The sequence below is a fragment of the Lolium rigidum genome, chromosome 6 (genome assembly GCF_022539505.1).
Source record: "Lolium rigidum isolate FL_2022 chromosome 6, APGP_CSIRO_Lrig_0.1, whole genome shotgun sequence".
NCBI lineage: Eukaryota > Viridiplantae > Streptophyta > Magnoliopsida > Poales > Poaceae > Lolium > Lolium rigidum.
Window position 1 is genome coordinate 183,058,158 of NC_061513.1, and position 14,234 is coordinate 183,072,391.

A 14,234-nucleotide genomic window follows, 5' to 3' on the forward strand; every position below is an offset into this window, starting at 1 on the left:
TTTCTCGCCTTTGGAACCAAGACTGAGCGTACATCCACACGGGGCCCATGGGAACCCTTGACCCGAACTTGCCTAGCTTACCCATGCGTCAATTAGATTGCGAGTTCCATTTTCCATACGCATGGGGAAAAGGTGGAAAAGGTTTTCAAAGTGCATCATACAGGGCGTGGCTAGGGTGAAGGATGCTGGAGGCATTGAAGTGGATCCCCTGCACACAATGATTGGGACCGCCTCGAAGAATGGCTACCTACGATGACGAAGCTCTCCAGTTAGTTTGACTCATGAAACTGCAAATGGTTAGGTCACAGACAATACCCATTTAGGGTCGTGTAAAATAAATATATTTGTATTGATAAAGTTGAACAAATGGAATGTTCCACATTATATGTATACATCTAAACATTGCACTGATAAACTGATGCAAGTAAAGCATGACCAATTACTTGTCAGCTAGGGTAAGTTTCTTGAAAATAAAGGCTCAATTGCAAGGCAATCTAAATGATTATGATCGGGTGACTATTACAAAGATGAACCGGTATAACATCTAGACATTTCACACAAATTATTTTAGTGTCACAAGCACAGGTGCGGTGAACTGAAATTTACTTCCACAGCCTCTTAAATCAACCAATCTAAAGTGATGAATTCTTTTTTTTTGAACTAAAGTGATGAATTCGGTTGTTGCATCCGGTAGCATTCAGCTCAGCATGTCAGCACAACAATATTTCTCCATGGCAATTTTTGTTCCAAAATTAATGAAAGGTTACAGGGAAAAGAGATACTTATTGTACTATGGCCAATAGCTAGCTGATAATGAAGAAATCCTATGTCATTTTTTGAGACATCAGACTTGGAATCTACGATCAAATTCTACCTAACGTTACTGTCAAAGAAAAATCTTTACTTGGAAAAAAAATTACCATCAAAATTGATTTTGTTTCACACTTTCCCATGTGTTGATTATCATGCTTGCATAGCCTTCCATGTTCTGCTAAAGTGCAACAAAATGATTAGCACACGACAAGTGGGGAAGTAATCAAATTTCATTCTTAAAAGAATGGTTGGTTGAAATTGAGCAAGTGATACTAAAAAATACAACCTGGTATAAGAAAGATCCTAGCAAATAATTATCATTTGCACCTCATCTGCAAAGTAGCCCATTCCATATATTGCATATTCTTCATACCAAAAGTTTAGACTGCGTTTACCCTCTCTCCATTTTCTCTTCCACGAAGTTCTAATCGTTTGTAATTATAGAGTACGGTTCATAATAAAAAATGATGATATAATCATTATAAGAAATGCTATGGAAATCCAAATTATTTTCACGCCCAAAATGGACCGCATGTTCACCACCACTAACAGGAGAGGAAACGATTATCCTAGTGCATTATTTTTTCTAACTTTTTCCTCATTGACTTTATAAAGCAACAGAGGGTCTCTACATAGCAGCAAAACCTTGAAGAAAACAGAATCAACCAAGTTGCTGGAAAACGAAAATAAGAGCTAGTAACAATATAAGGGGAACTAAAAGGAAGTAGAATCCCTCCGTGGAGAACCCATACCTGATCCAACAGTGCGCCTCAAGCACACAACCTCTCTGTGAATCTTGCTGCAAAAAGGGGAAGAACATGAGCACATCCAACCTGAGCCAGAAAAATAAACTGATAATAGAAGGAGGGGGTTTGGGTACAAACCTGAGCAATGTTGTGGCCATGCTAAATCTCTGATCCAAACGTACAGAGCAAGAAGAGGTGTCGGGTTGGTCCGGATTACTTTGGGGCAAGGCTAGACCAGTTTCCAGGAGCAGAAAATGAGAGAGTTGAGGAGAGACACACGAGGTGGAAAGCAATAAGAAATTAATAGGGAATGGCAGCGCCAATGACCTCACCCCGTTCATCTCTCGGTAGCTGGCGCTGATCTAGGAGGAGACAGCGCACAGATCGATCCGCCGCTGGGTTGGACTGCACACGAAGGTCGATAGGTCTCCCTGCCCAGATCGGGGAGGGGTTAGTTCACTCAACATCGGTCGTCCGTCGTGAGGTGGACTGCTCGGGAGTGGTACGGTGGAGGAGGTGGGCGTCGCGTCGAGCTCCGGCCAAGCGCAGCTCCTCTCCCACGCCAACCCGCTGGACATCCTCGACATTGAGGAGGCTCACAGAGTTGACATCAGGTTTCTGAGGAGCTCGCAAAGGAGGTGAAGAGATCGAGGAGTGGTGGTCCGGGATGGTGCGGTGGTGGAGTCATTGTTGTGCCGATCGCCTATGAGGTGACGGTGGTGCTGATGGCATTTGATGGGGCAACGAGGCCCGGGTGATCTGCATCTGGAGGCGTTAGAGAATTTTGCGGGAGGAGAGAAAGGACGAGAGATTTTGGCAACTGATATTTAATTTGCTTCATTCCGTTTGTAGGAAGAAAATACCATTATGGCTAATTAAAGGAGAATTGATTTGATTGATCCTCTTATATGCTGGAGGACTGGAAAAATGGTCGAACAAAGCAGAGACCTCTGATTAGATTGAACGGTCTAGATGCTCCGAATCTCCTTCATCAAACACGTTGTATGACCTAGACCAACTGCAATATAATAGTAAAGATTGTTTACTGTATGTTTTACTGTTCTGAATCAACTGCTATAAATCACCACTTGATTTGTGAGTTTATTGATATACATGTACGATTAAGAGTAACGTCTCAATTGCTAAAGTCTTATTGTTATTCATGTGTTCCCTTCGAGTCGAACTATAAATTTGGAGAATGCTTCATATCGAAGATTTCACTGATGCCCTATACTTGTGGGCATCAACACCAGGTCTTGACGGAGAGGTCTTCCCCTCCCTTCTGCAGCAAGAACGTAGCCGTGTAGGAGCTCGTTCGTGGGAAGGTGCAAGGACTCTTAGCCACACTGCAACAATGAGGGGAAGATGGAGGCGCATCGGCTAGGGCTAGTGGCGGTGGAGCGAAGACTAAGCTTGATGTCATGGAGCCGGCAGTGGGATCCTGCTGCTAGCTTGTACAATGAGAAACTTGATTGCATAATTCATGTTCTTTCACTAGTCAAGGGGAATGAATGAGATGTCTACGTACTAGTCCGAGGAAGCGTTGGCCGCTGGCTGTTCTTTACCCGAGGACGCTGCTAGGTATAAAAGGGTTAAGATGGACGCCCGCTTAGCACAAGTGCTACTTAGTCCTGTCTACTAATTCTGAAACGCTAGCAGGGGACGCCCCTCCCTCTCTCATTTTTCCTTTTCTTTTTACCACCTGGATGGTACTGGGCTATCTGGCCATGTTTTCGTTATCTTTTTTGGTAATGAAAATCGACCCCCTTGATGGGTTGCTTGGAAAAAAAAACCGTAGCGGACACAAGTGTGCATTTGGTGGGCCGCCGCTAACGTACTCACTTACTGGCTGACCCTATGGGGCCAGAACAACCTGAAATCGTAGCGACCTAGCGGAGCAGCCCAAAAGGCCAAAAGCCCATTCTATACCGCACGCCCACCTCCTCCTAAAATCTGTCAACCCTAACTCTCCTCCTACTGCTTCACACGCACAGCACAGGCGCGAACCCCCGACTTTGCCGCCGCCGCCAGCCGAGAGCTGCAAGAAGCAGCATCGCGCCCGCCACCTTCCTCGACGACACCGGCTCCCTCAACCTCGGCTCACAGCCGACACTCGCACCGCCATTAACTAGCGCAGCCGCAGCACCAGCACCGTATCTGTCCTGTTCCAAGCTGGCAGGAAGACGATCCCCGACCCCAGGTTCTTCCCACCACAGGAGCCCCACGCGCTAGCACACCTGCCCCGCCAAGATGGGCGGCGCGCGCTCGCAGGTGAACAAGCCGCACAAGACCCGCTTCGCCTCCAAGGCCTCCCGCCATTCGCACAAGATCGGTACACTATTAGCTAGCTAGCTTCAAACTCTTCGCTCCTCCCCGTTTCCTTTTATCCATCCCTTTCCGCCCTTCCTGTAAAACTCCACATCTCACTGGCGGCCTGGGTGCTGTTTCTGCAGATAAGAGGAGCGGGAAGCCGGAGGGCAGCCACCGAGCCGCCGTCAAGGGCGCCCGTAACGCGCGCGTCCAGCGGAGCAAAGCGGTCAGATTTCTTGCTTATCTATCTAACTGTCCCCTTTTCTGCTATAGCTAGCTGCTATGTCCACCATGGACCGGTAACAAACTGGAGATACTTTCAACTTTGCAAATTAAGCTTATCCCAAGTCAACATAATTCTGTCATGGTTTCTCCAGACGTTCAACTAACCAAAATTGCAAATTTCTAGAAACTGATAAGTTAGAAGACTCATGCATGTTGACAGTATCAACATACCTGCAATAGATAAGCTCTGGCTGCTGTTCATTCCAGTTGGTCCCCAACTCTGCAAAGCTGAAATCGTGGCTGTAAGTTAGACCAAGACCCCAACCTTAGTCTCCGGAGCACAAGCTATATCATCTTAGACATAAACCTTTCATGTTTATAACATACTCATTGTGCTTAGGTGTGTGGCCTCTGGTATAAGTGCATGTTCTCTATATGCTTGTGCATGGGGACAACTCGATTTAAATTGTTTATGAGACAGCAGGTTTTAAAACCCTTTAGTTGGCTGGTGCTAATCTAAAAAAGAAATATTATGTGTTGGTGTTTCTTCTGGTTCGCTTGATATACAGAATACACTCTTGGAATCAAGACGTGAGAATCAAAATAAATACTTCACATTATCAAATATTAAAAAAATAGCGATCTGCACCTTGTCGGCTTGCCGTAATACGTATCCGTTCCATGACATATTCTCCAGCAGTGGAACACCTTTCATGGCTCCAAGCAGAGGGTTGTAGGCCATGCCAGCTACCACATCAATCCCTGCCCTATGTCGGCACACCCTCGGTGACGACTCGTGCCGAAGCACGTCCTGCTGCGGCGCCCAGTGCAGACGCATGCTTTGCTTCTCCCTGCTGCCTTGATGGCTTCCTGTAGATGGCTCGCACCGACCATGTCTGGGCAGATGGCTTCCAAGATCAGTGCCAGCACCACAATCATGCTCAGTAACACCTCCATCTCCGCCACAGAGAAGAACCCCGGGGAGGAGCGAAGCAGTTCTGAGGACGAAGGCCAGAGGGGCGGCGGAAAGGCCTACAAAGCTGTAATTACAACTATACTTCCTGCATCAGGCAAGATTGGGCTTGAGGTGCGCAGCACAGACCGCTTAGGGTCGGAGGTCGGGGTCGGCGTGCGCGCTGAGCAAGGACGGGTGGGGGTCAGCGTAGGCATCAGCGCTGGCTTGGCGCTGGTGAGGCGGGTCGGGGCGGAAGAACAAGCGGAGAAGGGACAGCCAAACGAGCGGCTTGCCGCCGGCGAGCAGGCCAAGGGGCGGCGCGGGAGCGACGGAATCCTAGCACCTAGCCTGTCTTTCTCTCCCCTGACGAGCACAGGGCATGGACTTCGATCTGATTCGGAAAAGAAAACAGAGAAACAGTACGACTTATGGGATGGCAGTGGGTAATTTTCTTCAAATATGAGAAGTCACTGCGATGGAAGCTGGTCTCGCCTGGCTGCGGCTCGCAAATTTGGACGTAGGAAAATCTGCTGCGTTTCAAGAATCTGGTTTTAAAAACATCGTTTGGTTGGGATTCCGTGGTGGTAAAGCAGAAGTTGGTTCTAAAATCCCAACCAAACGCACCCTTAGTATCTTATTTGACAACTTGTTCTGTTCACTATGTTTGTGTTGTGCTTCGTTGATTTGATGTTTAAAGAGTCTGACCATTATTATCAGTGTTTGCCATTCTTATCCTATTGCCTGAAATGCTTACCTTGGTCGCAGATCCGTGATCAGAAACGTGCTGCCTTGCTGAAGGAGAAGCGGACATCAAGTGGGTCCTCAAGTGCACCCCGTGTCATTGTTAGTATTCTTGGGCTTTGCCCTCTCTGTCCTACGTTGGTGGTTACTTTTGTTGTTTCTTGCTGTCACACACTAGACATAAGGTAATCTCTGATTATTGCAGGTTCTTTGTGGTCTTTCCTCATCTGCAAATGTTAGACCACTTGCGGAAGATCTACTCACGAATGCAGCAGGAGATGAGAAGCTGACATCCAGTACTGTTGCCTCTCCCACCTATAAACTTCGAACCACGGTTAGTTCAATAGTATAAAGTACTAAAGATTCCAGGACATAGTGCAAACATTTATTTCCAACCATTCTACTTTGTGGCTGTTATTGCATCACTTCGTTGTAGATGTTTGAACCATAACTGACTGCACATAGTTCTCAATCCCGTGTTCTAGGTGTTCACTTTGGTTTTCTATATAAATATACTTGTTTTAATTTGTTAGTATGTTGTTTTTCCATTAATTAAATTTATTTAGTCAACTTCATCGTTTAGTATTCATGATTTGTGAAGGTACTGCAAGCACCATATGGCGATCTTGTTTCATGCATGGAACTGGCAAAAGTATTGCTCTTTAACTGAACTCACAGAATTTTGTTTCTTCCAAATTTCGTAACTCTAATTGGAACATGCAAATTGTATTTTCCTACCTAGGTTGCTGATTTGTTAGCGTTCGTAGTGTCAGCAAATTCATTATACAGCAGCGACTCAAGCAGTCCGATTGATGAGTTTGGAGAACAATGCTTATCTGTTTTTCGAGCCATGGGCTTACCTAGTACAGCTGTTCTCATTCGAGTAAGTTTGCCATCACGAGTTTTTCTCACTCAAGATGCTATCTTGTGATTATCTGATAATTGTCAGTTTTTTTTTTTAAATTTCATCAGGATCTTCCATCAGATACCAAAACTAGGCAGGAATTGAAGAAAGCAGTAGTTTCTTTCGTTTCTCCAGAGTTGCCTGAAGATTCCAAGTTCTATCCAGCAGAAACTAAGGAGGATTTGCATACGGTGATTTGTCTTCTGTTTGGTCTTTAAAATAGAAAATCATGACAACCTTTCCTTTTATCTATTCTATGTGCCTAATTCTTTGTTGTTGACTTAAATTATCCAGTTCATGCGGCTTTTCAAGGAGCAACACCTTTCGTCACCCCATTGGAGAAATCAGAGACCTTATGTTATGTCTGATGAGGTTGTAATGACTTCCTACACTTTGTATCTCTTTCCCATCTTAACAGTTCGTTTGGAGAATGGAGATACTTATGTTGATAGCAAACATGGTTCTGTTGGAACACTTGGAATTAAGCACACAAATACATACTCGTCTTGGTTATCTTACTCAATAGTGCTGCTGGATTATGCTCTAGTTCAAAATTTAACAAACTTAGGTTGTGATTTGTTACATTGGCTTTGATTTTAAATTATTTAGTCACAGTCTTAACAATTAATAAATTACAGCTCATGGATGTAACTGTTCGTGCAAGTTCTAGACTAACTAACTACATTCCCACTAAATTTGTACACAAACGACTCAAATCAAGTTAGTGGCAAAAAGACTTTAAATTAGAGTTGCCATCAAAGCTTCCCATGTATTATTGCAAAATCAGACTTCGATATCGTCCAAGTTTACTACCTGTACAGTAAAGCAATTTTTGTTCTTGGCTTCTTGCAAAGTTTCTGTGCACTAGGCTTCTTTTTTTCGTTTGGTAATTGATGATGCTAACTTAAGATTTTTCTTTCAGGCCTGCATAAAACCTGGCGAAAGTATGGGACTGTGTACCTTGCTTGTCTCTGGATATTTACGGACCCACAATCTTTCGGTGAATCAGCTTGTAGGTGATCTTTGTTCTATTTTTTCATTGGTGGTCTTATCTGTTTCTATTTCTAACACCTGCTCCATCAAAGGTCCATGTGTCAGGCGCTGGTGATTTTCAATTAGGGCAAATTGATGTCCTGAAGGATCCATTTCCTATTAGTGAGAGGAAAAATTCTGATGTAATGGATTCGGATGATAATCAGATTCAGGTTCGTTATATAGGATAAATGCACAGCTTTAGAAAATGAATTTAACAGTTTTAGATATATTATGGTAGAGAAACTTCCAGTGCAAATAGTTCTGTGTTGGGGAACCAATTACTTCTCACTTATAAGATTTTTTCCCCCATCTTACATGTTTTTTTTACTCACACTTCTGTAATGTCTCATGTTTGGCTGTTTCAGATTGTTGACACCTTTGTTCCAGACCCCTTGAATCAGGAACCCTTACTTGTTGAAAATATCCCAGATCCTCTTGCAGGAGAGCAGGTGATAATTACCCAGATCTAGCTTAATTGATAGATGAATTTGATAAATTATTTTTCAATGTTCTTTCACTTTTGGTGTTGAAAAGGAAATAAATAATTATATTTTCTACTACTAATGTATACCTAATGTTCTAATACCAATGAATAGTTATTTTTTCAGAACTTGAATATACTCCTTAATTTCTATTGTACAGTCGCTTCCAGTTTTAATCATGCATGACAGTGAGTTCTTCCTTTTTTGGGTTGGTCAATAGTGTCTTTACATGGGATTCTTGGCACATAAGCCTACTGTTCTGTATTGGATGCGTTGTTGCCTCATGTATATGAGCTTTAATTTTGTTTGTTACGAACACGGGTCTTAAAATATGTTCCTTCAACAAGTGCAGGACATGTTTCAGTAGGTAGTGTATATGATTAAGCATAGCGAACTTAAAATATGTTCCTTCAACATGGGCTTATCTTTCTATTATTCATTTCACACTTACCATGCATGTATATTCTCGGGACTGAACTCATTTCTCTCACTTTGCATAACACATCAAATCGAGAGTTTCCTCTTTATCTTCAACATCATTATTTTCTTTTCCAGTACGAGTCAAAAGTCAAATATTTTAAGTGCTAACTTGCAGTATTATTTACATTTGATTAGACTTGGCCAACGGAAGCTGAGATGGAGGAAGCCTACGAAAGCAATAAACAGAGGAAAGTTGTAAAGAGGAAACTTCCCCGAGGCACTTCAGAATATCAGGTTCACAGGGCTATTGAAGATTTAACATTTACTGTTTATATTACTCGTAATTATTTAATTGAAAAATAGCATACCAATGTTACTGGCAGGCTGCTTGGATTGTTGATGATACAGATGATGAAGGAGATGATTCTGAGGACGACAACCCAGATGGTGCTGGAATGGTAATTGATGAGAAAGATCACTCAGAGCATGACAGTGATAGTTCAGATGTAGATGCAGCTTCTCACTTCACGGAGAAATTTGATCAAGAAACTATTGGGGGCACTGAGATGGGAGTAAGTTACCTTATACTTGTCTTCGATCTGATGATGTTATACAGTTCAGAGTCTTGATCTGTTCACCGGGAATCAGATTGTTACTTGGTGCTTCTTGGAATCAGTCTTGTACTGATCTAACTTGAACATGCCAATAAAACTCTTGCTTTTGTAATGCTTATGTTGTTTTTAGTTCTCCACATTTTGTTTGCCATGTTTTTGTTTAAATCAATTGCACAATGCACAAAATAGGAAGATAGGGATACTACTAAGAACGATTTAGCATAGAACTCCAATATCCCTACTGAGAGCACTATATTCCCAGTAGGGCTGATCTGGACTGATATTTCCCACCCCATCTGGATCTGGTTGGGACTCAATAATCAATACAGGTTAACATTTTGATATATGCGTGGATATAGATAGGCCATCACAGTTGCAAATCTTCCTTGACATCTGTCATTGCATTTTTTTTTCAGTAAGGGATTCAAATCTACACTTTTTTTAAATTAATTCAATTTTATATTATTTAATAGACAATTTTAAATAATTCCCAAAAGTTTCCAGTATACCTAAAAGTACAGTAGTACATTAATTGCTTGTATGGAGGGAGATCTTTTGGGGTACTGCTGTTGCTCTTCTGTGCTGCTCTGTAAATTGTGAAGTGTGCCTTTTTGGCCTTTTGAAATTATTCTCTTCTTCTGCTCTGTGGATTCCTTCTTCTGTTTTGTAGGCATATGGTCACACTTTGAATTAAAAACATTCTTAAAAAGTAAATGTATCCTTTGTGCGTTTTCAGGATGATGAAAATCTGACCAAAGAGCAGATAGAGGCAGAGATTAAGAAAATCAAAGAATCTAATGCTGACGATGAAGGTATGGGTTTTCAATTGCCATGAAGTGTTAAAGATTCTTTTGCCAATCACACCTTATGCAGGGTCTAAAACCGGTTCCTTTTTTTCTATTGGACTGTTGGCACATGTTTCCAGTTGATTCCTGTTGCGATCAATATGTAGGAAACTGTAGACCGAATCCTTCCAATACTGGCCCAGATAATATGTTAAATCCTTCTTAAGTTTCAATTAAATAATAACCATCGACTCATGATGACATGAAGTAAAATATTATCTGGGCTTACCAATTCTTGTAGTAAAATATTTTTGGAGTATTGTGTTGCCCACTACAAAAATTAAGTAATGTGAATTAATCAGAATGGGCCTCAGACTGGTCAGTACTCATAATAACCTGGTAAAATTCTATTTAGGAGAATCAGATTGTAGTATTTTTATTTTTTTAGTTATTTATGGGGACACTGCATGTTTTGAATGGTATGTTCTGTCCTAATTTGTAACATGAAGAATTGTTCCACCATAGATCTCTTGGTATGAGAATGACAACATGAATTAGAAGTTCATTAAGTTTCCTTTTATCACTCTATCCTTGGTGTGTTATTAATTACTTTTGAAAAGTTAATGGTTGTTTTGGGGTTTCACCCTATCGTTTGTGTGTTATTAATTACTTTTGAAAAGTTATGGTTGTTCTGGGTTTCTTGCAAAAGATCACAAGACGATCACAAGACTAAGAGCATATTTTGTGTAACCAAAACTTTTGGGGCAATGGTAATGCGGCCACTATTTTAAAATTCATTGTTGTGATCGCTCAAATACTACCACTAATGGATGAGTTTGCACCACCTAGCCGTGGTTCAGAAACCAGAGCGATAATAGCTGTCGCGGCAATCACCATTTGCAAGTGCCACTGCCAGCACTTTTGTACACGGCACAGTTGGATCGGATGTTGTGCTTGAGCGAGGCGTTCTTGATGTGCCGAGACCGCCATTCTTCATTACCTGGAGATGCGAGATGAAGCTTTTTGAGTCAGCCCCCAGGTTCACATGGTAGAGCTGCTGAAGGTTGTGTGTATTGCCTTATTATCTGTGTAGTCCCGGCAATGCAGCTCATCCTACTCTTTATTGAGGATGTGGTTGTTTCGTAGTGACTCATGTGCAAGTTGTTGCTGGAACTTAACCGCCGCAAATCTGTGATATTGTATGCCTCTGCTGCCTCCTGCGTGGCTACATGCCTTGACGCGCATCTTTAGAACTTGATGCATGCAAGATGTTACTAGCTTATTGGTAGTTTGCAACTGCATGCAGTATGTAGTTCTTGGTTACCTAGTGCTTTATCCAATAATGTTTGACATACCAACGTGGTGTACACCCTGTATGTGTATTCAAGAGAGTGAGGTTGTGATGTGGATCCCAGAATAACTAGGTGTTAAATTCCTCTTCTGATTGATAACCGGAGCATTGCAAGTACCCTCTAGTTGGTACATGTGACCTCTTGTTGATTATTACTTTCAGAGGGAGAGTGACACAAGATTCACTTGCTAGTGTGCCTGACATGTGGGCTGGAAGTGAGTCCCATGTGCATTCCATCATATTTATTGGAAGGTGACAGAACTGTGTTTTTAACCCATCACAATAAAAAGTTTCTCATTATGTGAAGTGGAAATTAATGGCTTCACATTACCTCTGCCCCAAAAGCTACGTTTCTGTGAAATTTTCTCAAGATAAACATGGGCCATTTTAAAAATATTTTGGATCAGAACATGAGCTTGGAACTGCTAACACCACGGTTCTTATCAGAATAGTTGTTTCTGTGTCATGACTCCTTGGAGGGATCCCCCAGGATAAGTGTGTAGTTTTAACTGTTCCAGTTGATGCCTATTTGGTCACAACTTCTAGCTCCAGGTTCAGTACTAGCACTATACCTTATGTGATCTTCAATATGACATGCAAATCTTATATACTGTTTCAGAATTTCCTGATGAGGTGGAGACACCCTTAGATGTACCGGCGAGAAAACGTTTTGCAAAATACAGAGGACTAAAATCATTTAGGACATCATCCTGGGATCCTAAGGTGCGCATGATTTTACTATTACTGGTTAGCACAACTTTGATAGATAACCTTGTGCATTTCGTGTGACATGGTTGTCTCTCTACTTTGTGGACCTCAGGAATCTTTGCCACCTGAATACGCAAGAATATTTGCATTTGATAACTTCACACGAACACAGAAGCTTGTCCTTGCTAAAACTGCTGAGCTCGATGAAGGAAGCTCAAAGGATTGTGCTCGAATAGGATCATATGTTATGCTTCATGTGAAAAATGTTCCTACAGATGTTGCGTCCAAACTTTGTGATCCATCTAGGAGATCACCTGTGGTTGTTTCTGGTCTTCTTCAACATGAGTCAAAAATTTCAGTTCTACATTTCAGGTATTCATCTTTTCTTTCTACTGACAAAGCAATGTGGTCCTATTTTCTGTAAGTACGTATACTAAGTTGTGGATTAATCTTTACTGATGAGTCCTGTAGCAGTGTGCTTATATGAATCACTGCCATGTTGAATGGTTAAAATGCAACTTCAGTCCAACCAGTTATAGATGATTCAATATGATTTGGAGGTTGTTTAATGTAGATAAGTCCGCGAGTAATTGCGTTTTGGTTCTCAGGACACTCGTACCCTTATATTACTTGTGAATCTGGACTCAAATCTGGTCTCAAATATGGACTCGGTAGGCTGCTAAGCCGGACTTGTATATGACGTTAGTACTAACTTAATAATTACAAGCCAGCAAACCTGCACTAGCTTTGTGTTGATTATTGTCTTTTGTTGATTGTTGTCTTGTTGTACACGTCATGCACATTTTCTTGTTTTTCAAGACTATAATACTAGAATGCCCTTACACTGGGCTTTATTGGCACTTGCTATTTATTTCAGCATAAAGAAGCACGACTCCTATGAAGCTCCTATCAGAAGTAAGGAGACTCTTATTTTCCATGTTGGGTTCCGGCAGTTTACCGCAAGGTAATGAAAGTTCAGCCAATACTAATGAGAATATTAAAAGTCCATTTTTTTGTATAGTATAATATTGCTCTTTATACCCAGAGAAATATCTCATCAATTAGTTTTGACCCTTTTCTAGGCCACTGTTTTCATCTGACAACATCAATTGCAATAAGCACAAGATGGAGAGATTTCTACATCATGGGCGGTTTTCTATTGCCTCTGTCTATGCTCCAATTTCCTTCCCACCGGCTTCTCTGATTGTCTTGAAGAACAGAGATGGGGAGCAACCTGCCGTTGCTGCTGTAGGTTCACTGAAAACTGTGGATCCTGATCAGGTCATTCTCAAGAAAATTGTTTTGACTGGGTAAGCTTGGCAGTATATTTTTCTTACCCCTTGAATTGTTCTTATTTCGATTTCATCTAATACATGCTGGCTCATTTCACAACTTCTGCAGGTATCCCCAGAGAGTCTCAAAACTTAAAGCAATCGTCCGGTACATGTTTCACAATCCTGAAGACGTCAGATGGTTTAAGGTAAGTGTTCCTGTGTTACATTGCTATATTATATTCAAAATTCATGTTGAGTGATATCAACACGCAAAATTTTGCAGCCTGTTGAGTTGTGGTCCAAACATGGTCGACGTGGCCGGATCAAAGAGACTGTCGGCACTCATGGTATGTTTTCTGACCCTGCCGATGTGTTTGTTCGCTTGCATCTGTGCCTGTACTCATTTTATCCTTGGCACCAGGTTCTATGAAATGCTTGTTCAACACCAGCGTTCAGCAGCATGATACCGTATGCATGAGCTTGTTCAAACGAGCTTTCCCAAAATGGCCAGAACAGCTCTACCAGATATAGAAATATACGTTTGCATACCAGCGGTAGTATCTACAGACTATTGACGAGATTCTGGCTCTGGGTGGATTGTATCCATATTAGTACTGGAGCGGTGGCGTGTGCTTGTCTTGATGCAACTTGTAGAGGTATAGCGAGTAGAACGCAACTTATACCAAGACGGCAGATGTAGCTTGCTGTGAGCATGTTCTGTATTGTCTTGATCGTTTTGGCCGTTTCTTTCACTAACATTTTGTGCCTGCATGGCTGAATTTTTGGAATACTCTTAATACCTCTCAATATAGTGTATTATTTTTTTGTTTTCTTATTGCATTAGGAACTGTCATCTACTGGTCTAATGCAT

The 14,234-nt window shown here is 41.9% G+C and overlaps 1 protein-coding gene across 1 annotated transcript; it reads left to right on the plus strand.

The window, feature by feature from the left end:
- Positions 1–3,570: 3,570 nt before the first annotated feature.
- Positions 3,571–14,193, plus strand: LOC124660517 (pre-rRNA-processing protein TSR1 homolog). Its single transcript, XM_047198336.1, has 21 exons — positions 3,571–3,891; positions 4,013–4,095; positions 5,815–5,892; positions 5,996–6,124; positions 6,392–6,442; positions 6,533–6,673; positions 6,763–6,885; positions 6,989–7,066; positions 7,617–7,706; positions 7,780–7,899; positions 8,095–8,178; positions 8,827–8,925; positions 9,015–9,203; positions 9,982–10,057; positions 12,001–12,104; positions 12,202–12,461; positions 12,967–13,053; positions 13,172–13,399; positions 13,491–13,569; positions 13,647–13,710; positions 13,785–14,193. The coding sequence occupies exons 1-21, from the start codon at positions 3,810–3,812 to the stop codon at positions 13,892–13,894; spliced, it is 2,355 nt and encodes a 784-aa protein (XP_047054292.1). The 5' UTR covers positions 3,571–3,809; the 3' UTR covers positions 13,895–14,193.
- The last annotated feature ends 41 nt before the right edge of the window (positions 14,194–14,234 follow it).

Excerpts from the sequence above, each read along its gene's own strand:
- LOC124660517 (XM_047198336.1), top strand. The coding sequence starts at position 3,810 with ATGGGCGGCGCGCGCTCGCAGGTGAACAAGCCGCACAAGACCCGCTTC. Across the intron at positions 13,054-13,171 it reads TTCCGGCAGTTTACCGCAAG|GCCACTGTTTTCATCTGACA; the intron begins GTAATGAAAGTT and ends ACCCTTTTCTAG. Across the intron at positions 13,570-13,646 it reads AAGACGTCAGATGGTTTAAG|CCTGTTGAGTTGTGGTCCAA; the intron begins GTAAGTGTTCCT and ends AAAATTTTGCAG.